The 26577-nt window shown below is 59.5% G+C and overlaps 3 protein-coding genes across 3 annotated transcripts; 1 reads left to right on the forward strand and 2 right to left on the reverse strand.

Moving 5' to 3' along the window:
* Nucleotides 1–3182: 3182 nt before the first annotated feature.
* On the reverse strand, nt 3183–3921 carry MESP1 (mesoderm posterior bHLH transcription factor 1). Its single transcript, XM_056113917.1, has 2 exons — nt 3352–3921; nt 3183–3248 (listed from the first exon to the last, which is right to left on the reverse strand). The coding sequence occupies exons 1-2, from the start codon at nt 3919–3921 to the stop codon at nt 3183–3185; spliced, it is 636 nt and encodes a 211-aa protein (XP_055969892.1).
* An 8145-nt stretch (nt 3922–12066) lies between these two features.
* On the forward strand, nt 12067–14132 carry MESP2 (mesoderm posterior bHLH transcription factor 2). The gene is made up of 3 exons (XM_056113918.1): nt 12067–12423; nt 12538–12786; nt 13875–14132. Exons 1-3 carry the CDS (start codon nt 12067–12069, stop codon nt 14130–14132), a joined length of 864 nt encoding a protein of 287 aa, XP_055969893.1.
* A 2786-nt stretch (nt 14133–16918) lies between these two features.
* Nucleotides 16919–26212, reverse strand: ANPEP (alanyl aminopeptidase, membrane). The gene is made up of 20 exons (XM_056114101.1): nt 25615–26212; nt 24819–24961; nt 24565–24701; nt 24125–24251; nt 23873–24027; nt 23660–23773; nt 23425–23568; nt 23275–23340; nt 23121–23186; nt 22030–22202; nt 21818–21897; nt 20486–20619; nt 20338–20393; nt 19761–19911; nt 19129–19220; nt 18832–18942; nt 18577–18747; nt 17902–18042; nt 17606–17687; nt 16919–17371 (listed from the first exon to the last, which is right to left on the reverse strand). Exons 1-20 carry the CDS (start codon nt 26187–26189, stop codon nt 17222–17224), a joined length of 2868 nt encoding a protein of 955 aa, XP_055970076.1. The 5' UTR covers nt 26190–26212; the 3' UTR covers nt 16919–17221.
* Between the last annotated feature and the right edge of the window lie 365 nt (nt 26213–26577).

Here is a 26577-nt window from a genome sequence, read left to right on the forward strand (position 1 = left end):
GGTGGTAACGACGGGCCCACCGCTGAGATGCTGAGACAAACGCGGCCCCTCCCCACCGCCCCTCCCTTCTCCTGGTGCTGGTGCTGACTCGCTTCACGGTCCCTAGACGAAAGGGTACCCCACCCCAAAACTTCTCTCGCCTTCCCTACCATGGGAAAAGAAACGCAGCAGCAAAAACCCACTCGTCATAATCCACTTTCCTCTGTCCACCAGGCCGGCAGCCGTGGTGGCTGAGTCCCCCAACCCTGCCCCCCCGAAAAAAACCCAATGGGGGTGCCCGGGAGGTTTTGCCCCTCTGACGTTTGAGCCTTCGCAGGCCAGCGCTGAGGAGCGCGCGGCGATCGCTGATCGCCAGGCGGGGGCGCTGCGGTCTGGACGGTGCGGTGACAGCAGCAAATGTCCCCACAGTGGTTCCCATTGGACCCACCCTAGTCCAGGCGGTCCCGGAGGGTGCGCACATCCCTCGATAGTCCCCTCCCCACAATCAGTTCACAGCCAGCCTGCATGTCCCCTGACTATTCAGGGTCCGCAGAGTGCCACCGGGGTCCCACCAGGAATCTGTGCATCCCTGGACTGAACAGGTGGCCCCCAAGAGCTCCTTCCCTCTGCGTGCTAGACCCCCCCCCAGCATGAAGCAGGAACCAGAGTGAGATGGGTAAGGGAGGGGGTATACCCACTCCCTCCCTCCGCGTTGAGCAAAGGTGGGCTCCACACTAGAGCCTGGGGGAGAGGGACAGAGTGGTCTCTGGACCGGCCCTGGGGCAGTTAGGATCAGCTTCCTCCTCAAGCTGGGTGCCCACCCCAGCCTCTAGGCGCACTCCCTTTCTCCACCACCACCCCCAGCCCCGTACTGATAGGCCCAGGGGAGTTTAGTGGGGGGGGGGGGGGGGGTTGCCACATGTCAGCTGTGCTCAGGGCCTCCCTCTGGCTGTGCACTCAGGAATCACTCCGGTAGGCTGGGTCCATATGGCTGCCCGGGGCACCTGCCAGAGCCACCAGAGAGACACCGCGCCCCGGTGCAGGCACTTGTCCCCAAAGCAAGTAAGTGTGCAAAGGTGGCATCCCCACAGCTCAGCACACAGGTTCTGCGGCTGCGCCACCTCTAGCCTCCTCCTCTCTTTTCTTATTTTGGGGGTTGGGGGCACACCCGAAGATACTCAGGGCTTACTCCTGGCTCTGTGCTCAGGAATTACTCCTGAGTGCCCTTATGGGATGCCAGGGATTAAATCTGGGTCGGCTGCATCCTCTAACGGGGGCAGGGCGGAGGGGGGGGGCAGACAGGTCTTCTGTACTGCTGGTGCGCCCCCACATGGCTGCTGGTACTCCGTAGCCCTCTGGATTGTGTGTGGGGGTGTGGGCGGGGGTCCAGCCAGCTCAGGGGGTTGGGGGTGTGAAAGAGAACCCCTTGCCAGCTCCAAATCGCCAATCCTCTGATTAGCGGGGGTGTGCTAATGGAAATTCACAGCCAGGTGCTAATAAGCAGACTCCCCCGCTGGAGCAAGAATCTCCACTGGGTGGGGGGCAACCCCCAGGGCCAACTTATCTGTGAAAAGACTTGCTAATAACTTTAATTCCCCATCCTAAGCTGCAGGGCCTTTGCCATGCTAATTGACTCTGCCGGGTCTGCTCCAGCCCTACTCTGCTTAGGGCCCTGGGAGGAGATGGGGTGGAGGTGTGGGGAGGGTGTGAAGCCCCTGTTCTTTCTGGTCCTCATCTCTGCAGCCAAATGCCGCCCGGGTTCAGCCTCCAGCCCTAGAAACGCAGAACAGTGACCCCCTAATCACCTGGGTCTACACTGGGCACTATCTGAACAAACCCCTCCACCCCGATGGGCGAATAGCCAAGCTGTGCACTCGTGGGACATGCTTGCGCCCCCCCCCCCCAAAAGAACAAGGACTCCACAAGAGCCTTCAGAACATCAGTGAGAGGCCAGACCCGGGGCAGGGTCATCAGAATGGTCCAGAAGGGAAAGAAAGGGGTTGGGTGAGGGCCGAGTGGAGTAGGGGGGTTGCCAGTAGGGATGGGGCATCCTTGGGGGCCTCAAAGAAGCCCCCAGACTTCTTTAGGCATAGCTAACGAACCTCTTTGGCTAACTCTGAGACTCCTAGTAGAGGTGGGCGAATTATAAAATGCTTGTTAGCAAAAACACAGTTAACTGTTGCAAAGACATTGAGGTGGGGCCAGGGGAGAACTGGTGGACCCCTAGGCAGAGGCCGCTGCTGCATGGTCCACACTTCCCCAATGCCTTCCACGCCCAGAGGCCCACAGAGCCCTGAGGACAGGTCCTGAGTCCTGCCCTAAACCATAGTGAAGCCACTTCTGGTGAGCTGTGCACAGGATAAGGCCCTGGGTGCATCCTCCCAGTCCAGCTACCCTCCCTCAGGTGTAAGCAACCAGTTCATGCTTCCGTCACCCCAAGTCACAGGGGAGGGAAATCAGCCCCCAATTCCCCAGACAGGGAAGTCTTGGGAGGACTCTGGACATCTGAGAAGACCTGTCTGGGAGTCCTGCCCCAGGGCACTCGAACCCAGGCAAAGGCGCTGCAGGGTGAGGGTGCTGAGCCTTTAGTAAGATGTTTCTGGGGGGCTGGAGAGGTAATACAGAGGGATGCGCTTCACTGCTCGCAGCTGACTCGGGTTCAACCCGAGGCACCCCATAGAGCCTCCGGAGAAATGATCCCTAAGTCCAGAACCAGGTGTGGAATCCGCCCCCAAAGGGGAGAAATGTGGACACGATTGATGGCCCACCGCCGTCACCCCCAGAGATCCTGGAATTGGAGACCAAAAGCCAGGGTTGGGGGCTCGGGGAGGTCTGACCAACCACCCCTGGACCTGGAGTGATTCGGGAGGCGGAGGCGGAAGAGAAGAACCTGCAGGCGGGCACCAGAACAAGCAGTTTATTCACAAATAAATAAAGACAAGCGAGACCGAGGCGCTGGTGCCCCGTGCACGGGGGCACCGTGGACGCGGGGGAAGGGGACGCCGGGCGGGGGCATCCGTGACTGTGGGGCTCCGCGGCCTGGCGAGGGCTCCTGGTCAGGGGCTCCGTGGCCGGGGCGGTGGTCAGCTCCTGCGGTTTAGGACCGACCGTCCACGCCAGCTGGGCCAGTTCTTGCCTCCGGGACGCTGCGCAGGCGCTGAGGACCGGAGCGGCATCGCGCTGACCACGCACGCGGCGGTCGCTCAGGCGGGCGGCCACTCCAGGGCCGTCCAGCTTTCCAGCAGGGCCAGCACGTCTCCGGGCAGGGGCTGTGGGGACACGTGCCACCGCGCCCTCAGCGTCCCGCGCGCGTCGCCCTCCCTTCCCCGGGCGCGCTGGGCTGGGGTGGGCGCGGGGGCGGCGGGGACCAACCGTGGACGAGGGACCCGGTTCCGCGGACGGTCCGTCGGGCCGAACGGCCTCCGCGCGGAGAGTCGGGGCGGCGGGCGACGCCAGGGCCCGCGGGCCGGCGGCCGGACACTCCCAGGCGGCCCGGGCGGGGACGTCGGGGCACAGCGGGCAGCCCCCGGGGCTGGCCCGCCGCCGCCGCCGCCGCTGCTGCTGCTGCTGCCGCTGCCGCTGCTGCAGCCGCGCGTCGCCCAGGCCCAGCAGGGCCGACAGGTGGCCGATGTAGCGGATGGCCAGGCGCAGCGTCTCGATCTTGGTGAGGCTCCGGCCGGCGGGCGCCACGGACGGCGGCAAGAAGCGGCGCAGCCGGAGCAGCGCGCGGGCCAGCGTGCGCATGCGCAGCTTCTCGCGCTCGCTGGCGCTGCGCCTCTGGCCGCCGCGGGGCGCGGGGCGCGCTCGGCCCGGGGCCGTCGGGGCGCGACGCGCGGCCCCGGGGAGCGGCCCGGGAGCCGAGGGCGACGGCGGCGCGGGGCGCCAGCCCGCGGGGAGGCCCCAGGGGGCGGCGGCGGCGGCGGGCGGCGGGCACTGGGCCATGGTAGCGGCGGGGGCTCTGCAGGCGGGGCGGCCCCGCGGCCACTTTATGCCCGGCCCGAGGTGCGAAGGGGGTCCCCCCGGCCGCATCTGCACATCAAAGAGGGCGCGGGGCCTGCAGGGGCGGCGCCTGGGCTGAACACCCACGGGGGAGGGGGCCTGAAGGTGAGGCCACTGCCCCCCACCCAGCCCCGTCTACTCCAGGTTGAACCTGAGACCCCTGGGGCGGGCCCACTCGGCAGGTTCAACGAAGCGGGCCAGCCAACTGGGAGATGCAGCTGAGGTTTGGGGCGACCTGACCGCCTTTATGCAGATTCGGCAGCCCCCGCCCCAGCACATACACACCCCTTTGATACCAGTTTGTTCGAGAGCCTCATTGGGGCGCAGAACCAGGTAGCAACCATGGCCCGGGTGCTGTCGCCCACTGGAGGTGCAAGCAGCAGTGGCCAATGGTCCATCCCTCTGGACGGAGGCTGGGGCTGCCCGTCAGGCAATGGAGCCAGAGACCCGAATCCCCTTGGTGGGCTTCAGCAACTTTGCAGGGTGCTCTGGACACGGTGCCAACCCGTCAGCTTTCTGCATGTCCAGGACTCTCCCTCCCCCCGCCCCCATCCCCGTGCGCACAGACCCAGTGCTCACCTCCTAGCTAACAATTGAGACTCGCTGGAGCGATGGGAATGCAGGGAAGGAATTTGCCTCTCACACAGCTGACCTGGTTTTGATCCCCGCACCACACAGGGTCCCCTGAGTGCAGCTAGAAGTGATTCCTGAGCACAGAACCAGGAGTAAGCTCTTAGCGATCCAGGTGCTGGGGGGCCCGGGGTGGGGGGTGAAGCTGATATCCAAACCCAGGCTGAAATGATGCCAACCTGCCCTGCCAGGACTGTCTTTCCACATATTTGAAAATATCTGCAGTCACAGGTGGAAATTCAAACAGGCCAGAGAGACAGCACATGTTCCAGTTGGATGCGTGTGCCTCCCATGTGAATGATGACGTGTGCTTTAAATTCTGGGGCTTCTGCTTCAGTCCCTGGCACTACATGGTTCCACAAGCACCACCAGATAAACTCCAAGATAAACTGGAAAGGCCTAAAGTCAAGTACTCACTTGGCATTCCAGGGTCCTGGTTGGATCCCAATCACCACATCATATGATCTCTCCAGGCATGGTCAGCTGTGACCCAAAATCTGAAGAAGAGGAGCAGGAGGAAGAGGTGAAGGAATGCTAAAAGAGGGTCTAAGGACCCCCTGCATTGGCTGGTGGGCTGGCTGTGGGCCTGCAGTGTCCTGTGATGCCTTCCGGCTTTATTACATCCCAAATCTACTCCACTGTGTAGCTGAGTGGTTGTACCAGTGGCGGGCAGGCTGTTTGTCCCCCAAACACAGCTCTGGCCCCTGAACTCTCTGATAGGGCTCCCGGAGAAATCTGGGGCAGTAAAGGGCACCTAGGGCAGCTGCAGGGTTGTGGAAGAAAAGAACCACGTATGGACACAGGTGAGACACACGGGGCTTCAGCCCTAATCACAGTCTAGGGGGTGTGTTGGGGAGACTCTGGGCCCGGTGGGTGCAAAGGGGGTACATAGGAGGGGACTGCATCCCCTCCCTCCCCCATCCCCGCCTGCTCTGGCATCCTTATCTCCCACCTCTGCCTCTGCGGTGGCTTCATTTGTGAACCCACTAATGAGTTCTCCGGGATCAGGCCTTCACACCTCAGGGCCTGTCGGGGGCCTATGTTTTGACAAGTGCCGGCCCAGCGGCTCCGCCTGAGCCCACTGGAGCCTGCCAATGTGTAAGTTGGGGAAATGAGGCTTGGGGGCTGAGAGGTGAGAGCTGCTTCAGTGGGGGGTCCAGGGCTGGGGTGGTCCCCCTCACTTCCCCTGCCAGCCCCTCTGACAGAGGGGTGCTAATGAGAAAGCCCCCTTCCCCAAAGCCTCTAGGAGAAAAAGCCGCCCTTTCACCAGATTGGGGGGCTCTTTGTCTTCCCTCCATCCCTTGCCTCTGCCCTTCAGGTTCCCATTTCTGTTAGACCTAGGACATCCCTCCGGAGCGTGGTGAAGGTGGGTGAGGACCCGGTCTCGTCTCAGGGCAAGGCTAACCCCAGTGGCCGGGGGCTCAGGGGCCTGCCGTCCACAGCACCCAGTGCTGGCTCCCACCACGTGGGGCCTGGCCACAACCATATGTGAGCCACGTGCTGTGCCGCCACAGCTACACCGTACCATCAGAAGTGCAACAATGGCCAATGACCCACCCCTCTGGACTGAAGCCGGGCTGCCCATCAGGCAATGGAGCCAGAAACCCGAGTCCCCTTGGTGGGCTTCAGCAACTTTGCAGGGAGGCCAAGCTGAGGACCAAGGTCCCAGGGTGCTCTGGACACGGTGCCAACCTGTCAGCTCTCTGCATGTCCAGGACTCCCCCCCGTTCCACAGACCCAATGCTCACCCTGTAGCTAACAATTGAGACTTTTTTTTATGTCCAAAGGGACCCTGCCCCATTGCAGGGTTGCCACGATCCAATGCCCAGAGCCCGCAAGTCCCCACAGAACCTTCACAAGTTATAGGGGTGCGTGCAGCAGGAATAAGAAAAGGGGCCAAGCCTGCACCTGGGACTGAGTCCCCCAGAATAAGGAGGCTTGGCTGCTTTTGGGAAGCTCAGTTCCCCAGCTGGAGATGGGGGGAGTGTTGAGGTGACAACCCCCCACTCCCTCCCTCCTGCTCTCTTCCGAGTTTCAGAACAGAGAACCCCATGGGGGGCAGGGGGCTCCCAGATTTCCTGACACTGTCTCCTTGCTCATCAGCCCCCATCAGAGGCCAAGAGCCCAGAGCCCCCTCGCCTCACACCTTCATTTTGGGAGTTGTCTGCCTGACAACCATATGGAATCGATTATTCCAGACCCACGTAATCCTGTTATCTCAGGCAGAGCCAGGGAGGAAGGGAGAGAAGAAACGCAATGGGGGGGTAGGCGGGAAAGGCTGGGAATCAGGCTGAGAATTGGGGTGAGCAGATAGGGTCTCTCGTCCTCCAGAGCCACTGACCACCTCCCCTGCTGAGCCCCAGAGAGGTGTGGAAACTGAGGCATGAGGGGGCTGAGGAGCTGGATCAGCCCAGAGGAAAGTGGGGTGCCCTGTCTTGCTGTAAAACAGGGCAGGAACCGCCTGCAGACATCTTGGGTGACCACACCTCAGGGAAGCCACCCCATGCAACGTGCAGGCGGTTGCATTCCCATCTACCACCAGCAGAGAGCGCAGCCCACAGGGGTGGGGTGAGATCTGCACCGTTTGGGGAGGGTGTCCTTGAGGCCGGGGTGGGGGTGGGGATGGAAGGTGCCAGGAGCTGTGTCCGCAGTGCCAGACCTGGCTGGGGGTGTGGCTGAAGCCCACTTGGCGCCGGAGTAATGGGCTGTGGAACTGTCTCCTCTGATCTGTGCTCATCTGTCCTGTCAGGAAATTAGGTCACCGACAAGAACATGAGGAATCAGAAGGGAAGAGGCTCAAGGGCTGGGAACTAGCCAGGGCTCAGGCGCCCGGTTCTTCACATGTGCACATGCACACATGCATGCACACACACACACGCATGCACACATACACACACATCCCCCTCTGCACCCCAATAGACACAATCTCAGATATCAGAGGCCAGACAGGACTCCTCTGGCTCAGATACCGGTGAAAGAGGAAAGATTGGGGGCAACGGGGAGTTTCATAGATCTGAGTTTCGTGAATCCATGGATGCCAAAGGGGAGTAGGCAGCTGACACTCGAAAATTAGTGAAATAGCCAGAGTGATAGGACAGTGGGTAGGGCGCTGGCCTCACGTGCAGCTGGCCTGTTTGAGTCCCAGCATCGCACATGGTCCCAGAACATCACCAGAAGTAGTCCCTGGGCACAGGGCTAGGAGGAGCCTCAAGCACTGGTTTATGGCCCCAGAACTAAAAGATGGGGCGGCAGTATTGCTTGTTGGTAGATTTCTTATCCTGCATGTGAGACGTGGGTCCAATCCCTGGTACCACGAGTCCTTCAAGCCCTGAGCAGCTTCAGGGACCTTTGGGGCAGGGTTTCCCATTTGAGACAGGCTGTCAAGAAGTTTCCAGAAGATGAGGCAGGTCTGAGGCCGCTTTGGGTGGCCCTGACAAGGTGCCTGGCAGAGCCTTGGTCTCCACCTGGGCCCGTGGAGGGGAGGTTCCAGGCCCCCTGCGGCTTCCCCCCTGCACCCCAAGCGTTCTGGGGTCTGCGCAGGGACTGCTGTGGACTGACTTGGAGGCTGTGCACGCCAGTTCCCAAGTCGACACCTTCTGGCGCTGGTGGGGGCCTATGTCAACAGGCTAGAGGTGTGAGGGCCGGGCCGGGATAATGAGAATACCACACGCCCGCCTGCGCCTGCACTCCAGCCTTCCCACAGCCTGGGGGACCCCAGGGGAGCACAGAGGGGACAGAGGGGCACTCACTGAGTGTCACTGCCAGCCCCACTCCCTGCAGGGCCAGCACAGAATGGACACATTTGGGGTCCAGCCTGGCTCAGCTGATGTGGAAGCAGGGGGCAGTCCAGGCAGCTGTACTAGGATGGGGGCAGGCCTTGTCCCTCACCTGTCACAGGAAGTGGCGTTGCCATGACCAGCAACCTGGGGCCACTGAGCAGGGTCAGCCAAAGTCACAGTGGTCCTGTAGTTCCAGCAGAGCTGTAGGGAGTTCCAGAGCATAGAAGCCCTCTGGGGTCACTGTGACACCTCACCCTGGAGAGACTGGAGGGTCTTTTTTTTTTCCGCCGATTCTGCCAAGCCCGTTCCCTTGGCTGTGGTTTCGCTGGATAGTAGGTAGGGACAGTGGGACTCTCGTTCATCCACTCATGCGCGTCACTAATTAGACGTTTGGCTACCTTAAGAGAGTCACAGTTACCCCGCCGTTTATCCGCGCTTCATTGAATTTGACATTCAGAGCACTGGGCAGAAATCACATCGCATCAACACCCACCCCGGGCCTTTGCGAGAGACTGGAGTTTTAAGGGCCGCTCTCAGGGCTCCTTAGGATGCCCCGACATCCTGGTCGCCTTCCTCTTGGTCGCTCCTGCAAATAGCCTCTTCCTCCCTTCCCTGGCTCCTAGCCCCTCACTTACATCACTGTGCTGGGGTAATGTGCTGTCGAATGTCCCTTTCCGCCACATAGTCTGGTGCCCAGACTACCTCCTGACGATGGCCCAGTAAGTCTCATGGGAGCAGTGAAAGCGCAGGCACACAGCCCGGAAGATGATACTGGCCTCAGGCACCAGCACGGCGGCCTCTGGCTGGAGCTTCTGGGTATCCACAGGTGTCTGCTGGGTCCCCTCCAACTCAGACTCAGAGGGTTTTGTACAGACTGCCGGGAGACCCTCCCTTTCTGTTTGGGCCACAGCTGGTGATGCTGGGGCATACTCTCTTTTTTTTGGTCGGAGGAAGGAGGTTTGCTCTTGATGGTGTTCACCATGCAGTGGCGGGGATCAAGACAGAGCCCTGGCCTCCAGCATGTGGAGCTGGCTCCCTGCCCCCCAGAGCTCCCCAGCCATTGGAAATCTATTTTTTGCAGTCCTGGGGAGTGAACCCTGTTCTACCTGGTGAGCCCCACAGGACTGCTTTTCTTTTAGTTATTTTTGTCTTTTTGAGGTCACACCCAGTGATGCTCATGGCTCTGCACTCAGTAAGCACTCCTGGCAGTGCTCAGGGACCATATGGGATGCCAGGGATCGAATCCGGGTTGACAGCATGCAAGGCAAATGCCCTCCCCACTGTCCTATCGCTCTGGCCCAGGACTGCTTTATTTATTTAGGGTTTTGGTTCACCCTTTTGCCATCCCCAGTGGTGCTCAGGAACCACCCTGGGCTTGGTGCTCCAAGTTGCTCCTGTGGGTACTCATGGGACTGTACGATGCTAAGGTTGAATCGGAGCTTCTCTCGTGCCTAGCCAACGCTCAGCTGCTGGCCCATGAACCAACTTCCAAACCCAGCATCACTCGAGGTTGACCCCTTTCACCTCTCCAGTTTAGACTTTTATTTCTTGGTTAAGATCAATATGATAATATTAATGTATACTTTGTTTATTATTACTATTGTGATATGGGTCAATAATTTCTGGCACACCTGGAAATACCTGGGTTCTCTGTGGTGGCCGGATGGTGGAAGAACCTTATACAGCAGTGAAAAAGGGGTCAGAAAGTTGTTTCAGCAGGGAGGCATCTGGATCAAAATTCTTTTCAATTGTTGTTACTGTTGGGATTTTTTTGGTGAGGGTAGACACATCTAGCGATGCTTGGGGGCTACTTCTGGCTCTGCAATCAAGAATCACTCCTGGGGCCGGAGAGATAGTACAGTGGTAGGGCGGGTAGGGCGGGTAGGACGTCTGTCTTGCACGTGACCCACCCAGGTTCAATCCTCGGCATCCCATATGGTCCCCCAAGCACTGCCGGGAGTAATTCCTGAGTACAGAGCCAGGAGCAACCCCTGAGCATAGCTGGGTGTGACCCAAAAATACAAAAAGAAACCAAAAAATCACTCCTGGGCCAGAGGGACAGTACAGGGGGGAGGGTATTTGCTTTGCATGAGGCCAACCAGGGTTTGATCGCTGGCACCCCATAAGGTCCCCCAAGCACTACCAGGAGTGATTCCTGAGTGCAGAGCCAGGAGTCACCCCCTGAGCCTGAGTGTGACTCAAAAATTAATTAAATAAATAATCATTCTTGGCAGCGGTCAGGGGACTATGTGGGATGTGGGACAGAAACCAGGTCAGTTGTGTTCAAGCAGGCACCCTCCCCACTGTGACAGCTCTCCAGCGGCCCAGGGAAGTTCCACAGCAGCTGAAGGCTTGTGTTTCGGCTCCTCCATGGGGCAGTGGGCCGGGAGCCTTCCAGTACCTACCTTATCCAGCTCCCTGCACAGGTGTGATGCCATGAAGGCCTGTGTGAACACTGCTCTCACTGGCTCCTGGGTTCCTGGTGCTTGGGAAGAAATTATCATATTCCCTCCTCACTTAAACGCTTTTTTTTTTTTTTTGCCTTTTGGGTCATACCTGGCCATGGTTACTCCTGGCTCTGTCTCAGAAATTACTCCTGATAAGGCTTGAGGGACCCTATGGGATGCTGGAGATGAAATCCTGGGGTCAGCGGCAGCAAGGCAAGCGCCCTCCCTGCAGTTCTATTGCTCTGACCCCCTCTTTCAAATTCTTGTAAGCAATGCATCCTTCCCTGCTTTGTCACTGAGAGAGTGGCTTTGAACTTTAGGCTGTTGTGCATCAGGGCCGTCTTCCTGCAGGACAAATTAAAATGCCTCCATCCCGTCCTTACCACCGCCTCCAAGAGAAACTCAACATCACTTAAATGCTGGGCTGGGGACTCAATTCATAGGGATGGAGTGCAGCTTCCTTCCCTCTACAACTCACGGTCCTCCAACAACTGTCACACGTAGTTCCAGGGACCCCCCCCAACACACACCAACGGAACAGAAGCTTCATCCTCTCTGCCTCCAAGAGGCCTGTCCACCAGGCTGTGCTTAGGGCTGACTCCTGGCTCTAGGCTTGGGGATTACTCCTGGCTGAGTTTGGGGGACATTATGAGATTCTGGGGACTGAAACCGGTCCGGCCGCATAAAAGTGCCCTCCCCCAAGCTCTTTTAATTTGGGGGTCAAACACGAACTCTCTGTGCTCATCACTCAGGGAGCGGGCAAAGCTGGGAAGGAGGACCTCAGTCCCTCCCCCGCACCCTGGACCGCTCCTCCCGCACCCTGAGGACACTGACGGACGTTACTGGACAGATGAAACGGGGCTCCTCATTCCAGGGCCCGTAAAGTGACTCGAGGGTCGCCGGGGCACCCCCAGCGCGGCAGTAGCCGGGGGCTCGGGAGCCCCTCCCTCCCACAGCACGCGGGAGCCGGCGAGCAGCTTCCCGGCTCGTCCAGATGCGAATGTCCCTCCCACGCTTCCCGGGCTGCGGGGGCGTCCATTAGGGCCCGAGGGGTCAGAATCCACACCTCCGCAAATGGGCCCGCTTTCCCAGGGGCCCCCCGCCCGGCCCTTCCCGGGTTCTGTAGGCTTTGACACCTCCGAGGCCCGGCGGGGGGCCCCCTCGCACCTCGGGCGCCGATAAAAGCCCCGCGCGAGGCGCGCCCGGTCCCGCGTCCCGAGCACCCGCCGCCCATGGCCCAGTCGCCCCTCCGCCGGGACCCCTGGGCGCTCCCGCCGGGCTGGAGCTGGGCCGGCCACGCCGACTCCGCGTCCCCCGCCTCCTCGTCCTCCGAGTCGTCGGGCTCGTCGTGCCCCCGCGCCCCGGCGGCCCCGGGCCGAGCGCGCCCCGCGCCCCGCGGCGGCCAGAGGCGCAGCGCCAGCGAGCGCGAGAAGCTGCGCATGCGCACGCTGGCCCGCGCGCTGCTCCGGCTGCGCCGCTTCTTGCCGCCGTCCGTGGCGCCCGCCGGCCGGAGCCTCACCAAGATCGAGACGCTGCGCCTGGCCATCCGCTACATCGGCCACCTGTCGGCCCTGCTGGGCCTGGGCGACGCGCGGCTGCAGCAGCGGCAGCGGCAGCAGCAGCAGCAGCGGCGGCGGCGGCGGCGGGCCAGCCCCGGGGGCTGCCCGCTGTGCCCCGACGTCCCCGCCCGGGCCGCCTGGGAGTGTCCGGCCGCCGGCCCGCGGGCCCTGGCGCGCCCCCAAGGTCCGGGATGCGGGGCGCCCGACGCGAATCCCTGGGTGACGCCCCCGTACGGCCCCGCGGTGCGGTCGCCCCCACACCTGCCCCGCGACACCGCCCTTTGGACACTGCCCCAAGCGTGCGCGGGGACGCGGCCCTCCCCTGAGCCCGGGAACCAGGCCGTCCCCTGGACGCCACCCCCCGCGTCCCTGGAACTGGCCTCCACGTACCAGGTACGGTGGTGCGGGCAGGCTCCGACGGGAGGTGGGAGGCGGGCCGGCTGGAAGAAGCTCCAGTGGTTTGGACCCGGCTTCTCCGATGGGCTGCGGGGGCTGGTGCACGCCCCGTTGCTCGGGAGGGTTTTGCAGGGTCGGGACGCTCCTCCAACCCTGCCCCGAAGGGACATCGGGGGCCACGGTCAGGAACGGGAGCAGGGAAGTCCGCAGCATAGAGCCGGCGCTTTCTGCCTGCCAAGGGGAGGCTGGAGCTAGTGACCTTCATGGCCTGTGTTTGGGGTGGTGTCTAGAGTGCTGAGTTGGGGCACACGCGGCCCGTGCTCAGGAGTGACCCCTGGGAGGTGCCGGGGACCCCACACAATGCTGGAACGGAATCGGGTGGTGCCTCACTGTACCAACTCTCTGGCCCAGAAGCTTCTCGCGTTTTGCTGTTGTTTGCTTTGGTGTCGGGGTTTGATTTTGTTTTTGAGTCACACCCCTCACTGCCCACAGCCTCCTCCTGGTTCTGTGCACAGGGATCATTTCTGGTTCGGCTCGGGAGGCTGAAAATCAAATCTGGGTCAGCTGCAAGTCTATTTCGGAACCCCTGGTACTATCTCTCAGGTCCCCAAGCTTTACATTTCAAAAGGACCAGAGAGATGCTTTATATGCAGGAACCCAGGGTTCCATTTTCTGCAGACCCCACATGGTCCTCCAAGATGTGGCCCCAAACAGACAAATTAAAAAGCATATCAGGACTGCGTTGTCGCTTGCCTTGCGGTTATGGGACCCCGAGTTTTGATTCCTGGAGTGTGTGCGCACACGCATGCACACGCATACACGCACACATGACACATATGCACAGGCAGAGCCCACTGATGCCCTAAGTGTATTGAACACTCAAGTGTATTAGCTCGTTCCATTCTGCGGCCGCGCTGAGCGGTTGGTATTTATGGACAGCTGAGCTGGCGGGAGCATGGTTTCCCGGAGCTGGTGAGGAGCACTGTGGGGTAGGCACCAACTGTGTGTCTCGGGAGCCTTGCTGTATCCACCTTCCAGATTGTGGGGTTCAGGTCCACTCACCCACACCTTCTGTCTCTTCCCAGGATATTCCTGTTTCTCTGGAGCTCTCTCTGCTGCCCGAAACGTCTCCCCTGCGGCCCCGAATGGCATGCCAGAGCTTCGAGGAGGTCCCACCCGAGTGGCACTGCTGGGACCCCAGAGCTGAAGTGGACCAGGGACCTGGCCCCACCTTCCTGCTTGGGGACCAAAGCCAGCCCCAGAGCTCCGGCCTGCTACTCAGTGGCCGCCCTGAACTTTGGCCAGAAGATTTGGAGGGGACCCAACTGGGCATCTTCTACTGAAGGGCTTCTGCCTGCTTTCCAGCAGGGAGAAGGCTTGGGGAGGGGGTGCTCATGTGTGACTCAGCCTTTCACTGGGGCCCCCCGCTGTCCAGCTGTGATTATTGTTGGAGGCAGTGTGGGGGGGGTGGGATGACCTCCTGGCTGGAGTGGAGGCTGGACCATGCCTTCCACTTCTCGGCATCCCCCTGAGAATGTTGGCAGGGGGCTCAGCCTCCAGAATGCAGTTAGATTCTGGAGGCTGGCTCAGACTTGCTGGTGGGTACAGCCAAACCCTCTTCTGCTTGGCGACTGTGTTCAAGATCTTCTATGCTTACATTTTTTTTACCTCTTAAAAACAAACAAACAACAACAAAAAAAAAACATTGGGTCTCATCTGTGTTGCTTGCTGGCTCCAGCCTAGGCCTTTATTGCCCCTGAGAACGGAAACATATTTCCATCTTGTCTGGGTCATCCTCTCCACTCCCCAAATCTAGTCCTGGCCGGGAGGTGCGGGGAGGGGGGCAAGGGGGATGACTTGGGCGGGCATGTGGACCCTAACCTGCAGCTTGACCGACCTCCCACTGCGCTAGTCTCCCTCCTGCCTGTCCCCTGCCCCACTGCCACGACAACAGGCAAGTCCCTCCCTCTCCCAACCTCATTCCACATCTCCCTCTGACTAGAAGTGGGTTCTGAGCCTGGGTATCCCCTGTCAGCCACAAGAAAGGGGGATGGGGAGCAGACTATGGCGACACAGAGCCAATCTGGGCACCCTGCCCTGGGTGCTTCTCCCTCCTACCTTTAATAATTTAATAATTTGGGACCTAAGCAATAGGACAGCAGGGAGAGCGTTTGCCTTGCGCACAGCCAACCTGGTTCGATCCCCAGCATCCCATAGGGTTCCCTGAGCACCACCGTGAGTGATCCCTGAGCACAGAGGCAAGAGTAACCCTGAGCCGCAGAACAAACAAAAATTTAGGGGCTGGAGTGATAGCACAGTGGGCAGGGTGTTTGCTTTGCAAACGGCCGACCTGGGTTCAATTCCAGCATCCCATCTGGTCCCCCAAGTACCGCCTGGAGTAATTCCTGAGTGCATAAGCCAGGAGTAACCCTTGTGCAACACTGGATGTGACCCAAAAAGCAAAATAAAAACAAAAATTTAATAACTTGTAATGATTCAGCCACCTTCAAGTGTGTGAGGCGGACCCCGGCAGAGTAGAAGCCACTTCAATGAATGCCCCCCAAAACCCATTCAGTGGTACCTGCCATAGAACCCTCAAAGCCAGGGTTGGGGCAGAGAAGCTGTTAGGATGCTTCCCTTTCCGACTCCCTTCATAGCATCACCCTAGATCCGGAACCAGTGCTGGCCTTCTCAATGCCTTGAGTCCAGATGGGGTCCCTGTGAAGGCCCTGTGGTCACTGTCAGCAGGACCTAAAGGCCAGATGGCATAGGCCCACATCCAGTTGGAGGCCTGAGGGCCCTGAGGCACCCGCCGGCCTCCCTCCCTATCTGCCAACTGCCAGATAACATGGGAGCTGAGACCTGCTCCCCCCACCCCACCCCAAGGTGGGAAGGAACTGAGCGAGAATGCAGAGAGAGAATGCAGAGAGAATGCGCATAAAACCTCAGCCCAGTGCCAGGCGGGCCTCTGCTCCCTGCTGGCTCCTTTCCCAAGACAGAGGGGCCCAGAAGCTCAAGTGCCAGCCACAGCTGCTGGGTAGCAGCAACAGGAAGGGCTGGCCCAGAGGGGCTGCTTTGGGGGGACCAGCAGTAGGTGGAGGGACCCAGGCTGCAGCCATCCCCACCCTGTCCTTTGATCTGCATTTGGCAGTGGGGCTGCGTGGGGGAGGGGGGCCTTCCTGTGCAGACATGACAGGTGACACACCAGCTCCCCTGGAAACTGGCAGTGGCGGCAGGGAGGTGCTGGGGAGATGGCACAGACCAGGCCCCCTGAAATCGTCACTGCTGAATGGCAGCAGCCGATTCTGGGTCCCTAATTCCAGACCCTGGTCGAGCTGGGTACGGACCCTTGGTTCACTGCCAGCAGTGGATATCAGGACAGGGGACCCCCTAAGGGGCCTTGTGGCTGAGACCACCCTCTGCGTCCTCTCACCCCCAGCTGGGCTTGAGGCTGACATGCGGAGGCCTTTCCACAGTCCAGCTCAGGAGCCCTGGGAGTCTCCCTTAGCACCCCTCCACTCTCTAGAAGCCTCAAAGTAGGAGCCTGGCCAGGCTGTGCTCTCACTCTCAGTGCCCGTTTTGGTCGCAAACCTCTAGGTAACTAGAATTGCAGACATGTACTTGTAGCCACGAAGCACAGGTAGGTGGGAGGGCAGCTCTGCCTCCCTGTGTGGTGACCCTTTCCCCCAGCACCAGGCTCCTGCAGTGAGGGCTGCGGCACACGTGGGACCCTAGACGTATCCTGCTGGTGGTCTGTCTGGATGGGTGCGTGCCTGTCTGTGTCCCATCCTCTGTGGGAAGCAGCATCTCCAGTGACTTAGATGAACTCAGGCCTCCTGCTGTGGAGCCCTGGGCCACTGCTTCTCCCCTCAGTGCTCCCTGGACCGCCACCCCAGGCTTCCCCACTGGGCACACCATCTGTAACGAGCCAGAGACATAGAGCCTGGAGAGAAAAGGCAGTGGGAAGGCACTTGCCTTGCAGGCAGGTGACCCGAGTTTGATCCCCAGCATCCCATAGGGTCCCCCGAGCACCATCAGGAGTGATTCCTGAGTGCAGAGCCAGGAGTAACCCTGAGCACCACTGGGGTGGCCCTTTACTCCCCCCAAAAAAGAAAAAAGAAACTCCTCTAGAAATTCTTTATTTACATTTTCTCTTAGAAAAAAAAAATACAGATCTGGTCCTGTGGGTTTGTTGGGGTTTGTCGTGTTATGGAGGGGCAACAAGCCCTCAAGGGACATCATCTTCCTGGAGGCTGTCCCTGGGGGCCTGGGGCTGGGTGGGGTTCCCTGAGATCAGCAGTGTGAGAGTGAGAATGTGACATGGCCCCTCCGCAGGGGAGACTGGACCAGAACTTGTCTTTGGAGTGAGGTGGCTGGAGCGCGTTCTGGGGACCAGGCTGACACGGATGGCCTGGTGACTGGGTCAGGCCCATCACTGGTGTGCTGTGAACCAGTCCTTGATAGCCACCTTGTTCTTGTTCACCCACTTGATGTTGGCCTTCGTCTTCTCCAGGGCCTGCTCCAGCGCCCGCGTGGCCGAGCCGAAGCCCGTGTCCATGTTCTCCTTCTTGAATTCCTCCAGCTGCGGGAGGAGGGACGTCAGCCTCTAACCTCTAACCGGGACGCAGAGAAGCTGCCTGCACCCCCAGGTTAGGGACCCCAGAGGGTGGGTCCTTGTCACCAGCAGGCTTAAGACTGGTGGCCCCCCTAACCCAAACCAAAGCTTCCCTGCGGAGGAAGGCCTGGCACAGTGAGCCCAGGGCCCCCACGGACGACCTTGGGTGGAGTGGCAGGTGCCAGGGACCCTGCTGCTCACCTGCTGCAGATCATACTCCGTGTTGAAACGCCGAGTCACCGCCTGGATGAGGTTGGAGAAGGAGAAGGAGCCGCCGCCAAAGCTGCAGAATGAAATGGACTCAGTGCTCAGTGCTTAGGTGCACAGTGAGATGGGCGCAAGTCCCAAGGGTGCAAGCAGCTCTGCCCCGTGATTGCCAGGCTCTATGACGGACCGGGGTGAAAGTAGACAGGTAGCCCCTCCCCGGAGAAGACCCCCCCAAGTTGGCCACACCGTCCCTGCCTTCCCCACCCTGCACCCATGCTGGGCAGACTCACTCATTGAACAGCTTCTTCCAGTGGAATTTCACGAACATCCAGGTCAGAGTCTGCCCCTGGACGTTGCTGGCAATGCTGCTAATGGTGGAGGTGGCGTCCTGCTTCCGGATGTAGTTGGGGTCTAGGGCGTAGTTCAGGTACCTGTGAGAGTGGGGTGTGACTTCAACTGCCACTCCTCAAAGCTATGGGTGTGTGGTGCCAGAAGGCTGGATGGCAAAGGAATCCCTACCCTATACTCCTGTGTCCCTTAAATCTCTTGATGTTCTACCCTCTCTTGTTGATGACACTGAGTGCCCTAAATTGGGTTTCCCTGGAACTCCCATTACACATCTGCTGATGGAGAGGAAGAGGGAAGGGTGGGGTTCAGGTTGAGGGGGTCCAGTCTTGCCTCCCTGGCACTTGGGCAAATAGCCTGGCTTCTCTGAGTCTCAAGGGTCTCATTTATTTGTCTGTGTGTGTGTGGGGGGGGGAATGTCGGCGGATTGCACACCCAGATGTGCTCAGTGCTTATCCTGAGTGTTCTCAGGCATCACCCCTGGCACCTATGGGGGTGCCAGGCACATGCCCTGCCCACTGTACTATGGTTCTGGCCCCTCCAGGGCCTTATCTGGGAAGTAGGGACATGCACAGTGCTCCAGGGTCCCCACAAAGTCCAGCATGGTGGCTGGCTGTCACCTTTCAAGAGTGGCGATGTTGGTGCTGCAGGCCAGGGCGGCGCGGAGCTTGTCAGCCTCGTTTACCACGGTGGCATTACGGAACTGTTTCCAGGCGAACTCCCACTCCTCGTCACCACCCAGGGCGATGGCGTTGCAATAGACAGCTGAGCGCAGGTTGGGGTGGATGATCCTGGGGGACAGGATCTCATCAGCGGAGGGGTTGGGCTGCAGGGGCCGAGGAGGATGGAAGGGAGGACGGGGCGGGGACACTCACCTGTTGTCTGTGGGATTTTGCATCCACCGTTTGTAAAGTTCCGTGACGAATGTGTGACAATCCTCAAGCCCATTGGAGCAGGCGGTGCTGATGGCGTTCACCTCATTGTACCTGCCCCCAGTGGACAATTCAGCCCAGCCTGCAGCCCACCCACACCAATGGGGTCCCCGCGATTGCTTCATGCCTCAGGCCTGAGCTTCTCTGGCCTCTGAGTAGTTCAGGGATCCCCAGGCAGACCCTCCCTGCCAGGCGCTGGGCTGGACCCTGTGACCCCAGCTCCGGGACTGGAGTACTCACTGGTCCATGAGTGTCTGTGGACGCAGTGTCCAGTTATTGGTGACATTTTTGAAATGATTGAAGAGATGTGTGACCTGCTTCTTCAGGTAGTTCTGGGGAAAGGAAACAGGAGCCATTCTCAAGGTGAAAGGAGCACGCGGGAGCCCACACAAAGCCCCCAACATCCCTCCTGAGTTTGTGAGCAGAACCCAGAAGCTTCTGGAAAGGTGGTAGCAGTGGGAGGCCTGCCCCCTTTCTCCTACAGAGGCTCCTGAGGGGGAGATGGGGGCAGTCTTGGGGGGCTATGCAGGGCTTGGACTGAACCCAGGTTCCCACCTGTGACGTCCCCCTAGTCCCCATTGGTATTGTATTATTACTGTCATTCTTAGGCTACCAGCTGCTCAGAACCATTCAAGGGCAGAATAGGACAGCGTGGAGTTGCAGCTGGTCTCAGACAAGCCTCCCCTGCCCCCCAACCCTAGCTTTCTGTGCCTCTGAAAGTTGCCCAACGCTGCCAACGCAGCTAGAAGCCAGTGTCCCTCCTTGGCCAGCCTGTCACCTTGGTACTCTCCTGCATGACTGGCAGTGTGGGCTGGGGCTCACTCCTCGGGCAGTAACCCCAAGAACCAGGCCCTCCCACCCAGTCCCTGCACCTTCATGGGTACGTAGACGTCGTTGGAGCGGTCGAACATGAGCTTGTAGTAGCTCAGACTGTCGATGGCGGCCTGCCAGGGCATGTACTCGATGTCCTTGTTCAGAAACATGGTGTTGTCCAGGGCCAGCGTCACGGAGACTATCCCAGCGCTGGGGACAAACAGAAAGAGCCATGTAGGCATCCTCTCCCTGTCCAGATCCTCCTGGAGACAAAGGTCCTAGATCCTCGAGTCAGTCCAGGAGACACTGGGGGTCAAGGTCACCAGGGCTAGTGGTTGGAACCAAATTAGGCTGACACAGGCCCTGCCCACACCCTAACACTCACATTCCCTTTGTCAGGGGCCAGAATGATATCACAGTGGGGAGGGTGTTTGCCTTGCATGTGATCAATCCCAACAACCCCCCCCACCCCGCAACCATCTGGCACCCCTACCACTTCTACACAATGGGTTTCCATTGAACAGACCCGTGTCTGGCTGTTATGGGCCTCAATGCCAGGGCCTCCAAGCTTGGGTCTCACGTTCCTTGTGTGTGGGGTCCCAGGGAGGGCAGCTGCAGCTGCAGGGGGCCACTCACTTGGACAGGGTGAAAGCATCGTGGATGATCTGGGCACGATTGATCACTGGGATGACCTGGAACCGAACAGATGTGTGACCTCAGGCCAGAAATGGGGTGCCATGCTGGGGCCCGCAGGGGATTATGGGGGGCTCTGGAAGACACCCACTGATAGATCACTCGTCAGCTGGTTCTGAAGCTTCTTCCAATTGGCTTCATCATAATTGACCTGGAAGTAGCCCGTCACGTCGAGGTTCAGAAGGAGCCATTCGTCGTTGTTCATTTTGAACAGATCAGTCTGGGCTGTGGGGAGCGGGGGAGAAATGGGCTGTGGCTCTCAGAGCACTGCAAGCTCACCCCTGACACTCCTGTACCCAGGCCTCCTGGGAGCTGCCCTCATACCACCGGGTGATGATGCTAAGGGGGCCAGAGTGACAGCACAGCAGGGAGGACATTTGCTTGCGTGTGGCTGACCCAGGTTCGATCCCCATCATCATACATGGTCTCTTGAGCCCCACCAGGAGTGATCCCTGAGCAGAGCCCTCAGCACTACCAGGTGTGGCACCCCCAAAAAGAGTGAAGGTGCTAGGGCATAGGACTAAGCTACAGACCAAATTTTGGCCTCTGTCTGACTTGTCATCTCAAGATGGACCACACGCCACCTCCTAGGCTATGGCTAGTCAGTGACAGTAGCTAGGACACCTCCATCCAGGAGCTGGAGTGACAGAAGAGTGGGGAGGGCATTTGACCCGGGTTCCTGGTACCCCATAGGGTCCCCCTGCACCCTGCCAAGAGTGAGTCCAGGAGTAAGCTCTGAGCACTGCATGGTATGGCTCAAAAACAAACAAGATGCCTCCAACCTCAGGCCACCTGGATTCACCTCGGCTCCAGCTCATCACTCCCTCTGGGCTGTGTCCTCACAGCCACCAGAGGGCTCCTTCCAGTTGCTCATGGACATGACCATGGGCCTCAGCAGCGAGGAAGCGTTTGCTGGGCTTTGATTACACGCACGGTCCTCAGCTTTTCTCCCACCTCACCCTTGTGGCTTCCGCTGCCTGGAATATTTCCCTGCCGCGCTCACCTGGCGAACTCCGACCCTGTTCCTGAGATGCAGCTCACCTCCTCCAGAAAGCCCTCCTCAACTCCGCTTATTCTCTGCTCCTGCCCTGCTCTGGGAGGCCCATCCCTAGCAGAGCAGCACTGCTAGGACCTAGCCAGGCACAACTACCAATGTTTTGGGCAGATATTTTCCTTTTTTCTCACAGAGCACAAAGGGTCAAGTGTTCTTAGCTCCACAGAGGATGTGGAGAACAGAGAAGGACAGTGATTCGCCCTAAGGCCCCCCAGCAAAACAAGAGCAAAGCAGAGATGAGAATAAAGAAGTGGGCTCCTTTGTCCAAGGAAATGACCGAGGCCTGATGTGAGCACCAGAAGGTGAACTAGGGTGCAAGGGGCAACTGGGAGAGTAGGGAGCCCACCCACTAGGACAAGGCTGCATTACCAGTTTTAACGTCCTCCATCCAGTAATGGTTCTGTGACACACCCTTTTTCATAGACGTGATGGGAACAATCCATAAATACCTGCAAGACACAGGGAGACCGGGAGGTGAGGGGACCAGCTTCTGCCCTGCCTGGCCCCAGATACCGGGCAGGGAGCATCATGGCTGGCCTGTGAGGCTGGGACTCCCCCCACCCCCTGTTCAAGCTGCTCACTCGAACGGGGAGGGGCGGGTGACATTGGAGTCGGGGTCAAGAAGGAAGTGTTTCTGAGAGATGCTTCCAGTGGTAGTGTCCACAGTGATGACGGGGAAGCCCATCTGCAGGATCCAGCGGTCCATGATGTCTTTCACGGTGCTGGGGAGTACATACTTGTGCTTATCCACAGCCTGTGGGAGGACAACGGGGTCAGAGGGACACTCAGGAGCCCCACTCACCCCCACCAGTGAGTCCTGGCACTGTCTCAGGGGTGCTCTTTTAGGAGCTCGGCCGTGGAATTACTGTCCTCTGAAGTGTTTGGTGGATGCACACCCTGTGGTGCTCAGGGATCACGCAGAGGCCAAGCCCCTCACCCTCACCCAAGGGCCATTTATCTTCACCCATGTACTATGGACCTGGCTTTTGTAACTACTTTGCTAATAGTCCCCCAGGGTCAGTTCCTAATTGAACTAAAACAGGGGCTCTCAGAGAAGGCTCCAAGGGCCTTGTTTTGTGTGTGGGACTCTGGTTCGATCCCTGGCATCACATGATCCCACACGCACTGCCAAGAGAAAGCCTCAACACTGGAAGTAAGTAGCCCCTCAGCACCATGGGGTGTGGCCTCTGTAAAAGAACTAGGAGGGGGCCGGACGGAGCAATAGTACAACGGGTAGGGAGTTTGCCTTGCATGCAGCAGACCCAGGTTCGATTCCTGGCATCCCGTATGGTCCCCCAACACCACCAAGAGTAATTCCTGAGTGCAGAGCCAGGAGGAATCCCTGAGCATTGCTGGGTGCGACCCAAAAAGAAAAAAATGAGTATCAGATGGGAGGTGGGGGCTGAGAGGAAAAGGGTTAAGAAGGTTCATTTGGCTTTAGAGGGAAGGGGGAAACTGAGGCACACATAGGCAGTCTGTGGGCAGTTGTGTGTGTGTGTGTGTGTGTGTGTGCGCGCGTGCGTGTGTGAGGGGGAACCAAGGGCACTGATAAGCCAAAGGTCCAGTGACATGCTCAGATAATGAGCAGGAGCTGGGCCCATGGTTGGACTGGAGACTTGAGGGCCCTCCAGGCCCCAAGAGAACTATTTTAGGGGGCCTGGCTGTTACCAACCTGCTGCAGATGATCCCACAGATCCTGGTAGACGGTGTTGCTGTACGCGAAGGCGTGGAGGTAAGACTGGAAAGACACGCAAGTGAGGATCCAGTTCGGGGTGGGGGAGCCCCCCTGTAGACCCGCCCCTCTGCGGCTGGCCCTGGGTACTCACAGCCAGGCCCTCCTTGAAAATGTCCTCCGTCAGAAAGGTGGACAGCATCCTGAGGACCGAGGCTCCCTGGGGGAGGGGTGGGGGAGGGTCTCAGAAAGGTACAGGGGCGGCCACCCCCCCTCCATGCCCCGGCCCTGGAGGTGGGCACACCTTGCTGTAGGAGATGGAGTCGAAGAGCTCACTGATCTGTGCGGGCGTTTTGACCTCATCCGCAGGGGTGGACAGTGGGTGGGAGGAGGCCAGCGCGTCCACGGCCATCACCCGGTACAGCTCGTTGGGCACCATCAGGTCTTTCTGCAAAGGCCGCGACCATCAGCAAAAACCGGGAGGAGGGAGGGTGCCCTGACCAGGCACTCCGCCCCCCACGGGCCCGCAGCGGGCTCACCAGATTCCACGTGGGCTCCGCATCGTTAGCACCCAGGTACTCGACGTAGGAGGCAAAGCCCTCGTTCAGCCACAGGTCGTTCCACCAGGCCACGGTCACCAGGTTCCCGAACCACTGTGGGTGTCAGAGTCAGCACGGCCGCCAGGGGTCACCCAGGAGCCGAGGCCCCGCCCCGTGACTTTTCCTCTCTCCCCACCTCAGGCCTGGGGCTACCTGGTGGGCCAGCTCGTGGCCGATCACGGTGACCACCCGCTCCTTGTTGCCGATGGAGGAGGTCACTGGGTCGAACAGCAGCGAGTTCTCCCGGTAGGTCACCAGTCCCCAGTTCTCCATGGCGCCAGCGTTGAAGTCAGGCAGGGCGATCTGGTCTGCGTGGGGGTCAGGCAGTTGGTAGGAGGGTCCCTCGCGGGTGGTGCCACCCTACCCGCCTGGCCGTGTGCCACCTCCCCAGGGCACCTTACTCACCGGATTTGCTCAGTGGATAGGAAGTACTATAATGTTTGGCAAAAAAGTCCAGGATGGGGCCTGTGACATTAAGGGCGTAATTGCCATGTCCCGCCTTGATTGCGCTGGGTCTGCCCCATATCCGGATCTGGGAAGAGATGGGAAGACGGGGTACTGAAGGAGTAGGAGTAGGGTGCGGCCAGCAGTGGACAGAGCTGGGTGGGGTCCCCTAGGACACAGCAAGTCACAGTTGCCTCATGTGTGTATTGCACACACCCATTTTCGAGATGCAGAGACAGAGGGTCAGGGAACTTTAGAGCATTTGTTCTGCATTTGAACCCTCAGCCCACAGGGAGGAGCCCGCAGAGTCCTGCAACAATGTCCAGGGAAGCAGTTGGTGGTGGGCGTGGGGTCTAGGGAAGCAGTTGCGGGTAGGGGATGGGGGGCGTCTAGCTCCCTACCTGGACTCCACCTGATGACTTAGCTTCCACTTTATCGAATTCGCTGACAATGTAGGCCAGCAGGTACGTGGACATTACGGGGGTGCTCTGGAACTCGGTGATATTCCAATTGGTGTCTTCATGGTATGGCCTGGTATCTGGGCACAGGAATTCAGGGAGGTTTTGGTGCGCCCCACGTCCCAGTCCCAGCCCTGGGGTGCTGGCGACTTCCCTCGGGCCTCAGGTCTGCTCCAGGGCCCCTTGGCGCCGCTCACCTTTAGGCATCATGTTGGACAGAGCTGTGAGGTTGTTGGGGTGAATGAGGGTGATGTTGAACATGGCCTTCATGGCTGGCTCGTCAAAGCATGGGAAGGATTTCCGGGCATCGGCAGCCTGCATCTGGGTCGTGGCCACCACCCTACCCAAACCAGGAGTTAAGTTTTGGTATTCTTTTATTTTTTGGTTTTGTTTTCGGGCCACACCCAGCAGGCCTCAGGAATCACTCCTGGCCTGGCAGAGCCTGGGAGGCTGTATGGGACGCAGGAGATCCAAACCTGGGTCCAAGGGAAGTGCCCTACCCAATGTACCCTCACTCCAGCCCCCTTTCCCCCCAAACCAGGAGTTAGAGGACATTTCGTGCCATGTGCCTGCATACTGCAGGGTGACACTTGCAGCCTCAAGGGGTCCAAGATGCCGAGAGTGTGGAGTGAGGGCCAAGTGCTGGTCAGATTCTTCACTGAGCCTCAGTTTCCCCAGCTGTGCAATGGTGCTTCTAACCGTAACCCTGACTCCCTAACACGGGGAAGAAAAGCTGGTCGTCTTTCATGGATGGAGGGGGAGGACAGTCAAGGGCTCCAGAATGAGGTGCCAGAGAGATAGTACAGTGGGCAGAGCGCCTACCTACGTAACTTTGATCCCCAGCGCCCCATATGGTCCCCCAAGCCCCACGGGAGGATCCCTGAGCACAGAGCCAGGATTAAGTTCTGGGCACTGCCGGGTGTGGCCCAAAACAAAGAAACAAAAGCATTTCAGAGGATTCCAAGGCACCGCGTCTCCCCAGCCCCTACTCACTTCTTGACGCCTCCGTCCATGTACTCGCTGCGGTAGAAGCCAGCCAGGTCGTCAGCCAGCTCACCCACAAACCGAGTGTCCATCTCGTAGAACTTGCCGGGCTGGAGCTGGTTCTTGAGATGAAGCACCAGGTACTCGGTCAACTTGACCAACTCCCATCTGCTGATTTCAGGGGCCTGGGAGCCGTCCACCGACCGCAGCACAGGATCTGCGGTGTAGTTGAGCTTCTTGCTGTGGATGATGACCACATTGGTGGCAGCCTGGCACTCGAAGCGGACGGTGCTGCTGCCGTGAAAGACATAGAGACCCTGGCTGTTGGGGCTCAGGAAGGGTCTCAGCGACACTTTGTAGGAGTGTGGGATCAGCGTCTTGGGCAGGCGGTACTGGTTCCAAGGCAGGCTTGGGTCCGGGGTGGTGGTGGCAGGGGGCGGGGTGGGGACAGGAGGGCTCTCGGCATTCTTGCTCTTCTCCTGCGAGTACACCACGGACAAAGCGATGATGGTGCTCACGGCCCCCACGCCCAGGATGATGCACAGGATGCCCACGGGCTTGGAAATTAGGAAGCCGCCAGCCATGGTGAGGGCAGGGGGACAGCCGGGAGGCGCGGCAGCGGGGAACTGGGCAGCTCGGGGCAGACTTATATCCCTGGGAGGAGGAGGAGTCAGAGGCCCACAGCGACTTTGGCAAAGATTAACCAGGGTCCAAAGAGGCGAAGGTCACTGGACTGGGCAGTCCCCCAGGCTCCACAGAAGAGATCCGGCACCAGGATCTGGGATGTCTGCTGGGAAGAAAGTGTCAGTTAGAGGCATCACAACTGCCAGGAGCCCTGCCCCTGGCAAAGGGGTAGGCTGAGGGGACAGCAGGGACAGATCAGGATGGGACTAGGAAGGGGTTCCTTAAGATCAAGGTGCAGCAGCCCACTCCTGCATAGGTCGAGAACATAGGGGTCACCCCAGGTGCTCG

Source organism: Sorex fumeus, unplaced genomic scaffold (genome assembly GCF_029834395.1).
Source record: "Sorex fumeus unplaced genomic scaffold, SorFum_2.1 ptg000024l, whole genome shotgun sequence".
Lineage (NCBI taxonomy): Eukaryota > Metazoa > Chordata > Mammalia > Eulipotyphla > Soricidae > Sorex > Sorex fumeus.

Bases quoted from the DNA above. Each gene is read 5' to 3' on its own strand.
- MESP1 (XM_056113917.1), bottom strand. From the start codon at position 3,921: ATGGCCCAGTGCCCGCCGCCCGCCGCCGCCGCCGCCCCCTGGGGCCTC. The intron at 3,249-3,351 runs GTTGGTCCCCGC...GTGTCCCCACAG, and splicing joins AACCGGGTCCCTCGTCCACG to CCCCTGCCCGGAGACGTGCT.
- MESP2 (XM_056113918.1), top strand. From the start codon at position 12,067: ATGGCCCAGTCGCCCCTCCGCCGGGACCCCTGGGCGCTCCCGCCGGGC. The intron at 12,424-12,537 runs GCGCGGCTGCAG...GCCGCCTGGGAG, and splicing joins CCCTGCTGGGCCTGGGCGAC to TGTCCGGCCGCCGGCCCGCG. The intron at 12,787-13,874 runs GTACGGTGGTGC...GTCTCTTCCCAG, and splicing joins AACTGGCCTCCACGTACCAG to GATATTCCTGTTTCTCTGGA.
- ANPEP (XM_056114101.1), bottom strand. From the start codon at position 26,189: ATGGCTGGCGGCTTCCTAATTTCCAAGCCCGTGGGCATCCTGTGCATC. The intron at 24,252-24,564 runs GTAGGGAGCTAG...ATCTCTTCCCAG, and splicing joins AGTCATCAGGTGGAGTCCAG to ATCCGGATATGGGGCAGACC. The intron at 17,688-17,901 runs GTGAGTCTGCCC...TTCATTCTGCAG, and splicing joins TGGAAGAAGCTGTTCAATGA to CTTTGGCGGCGGCTCCTTCT.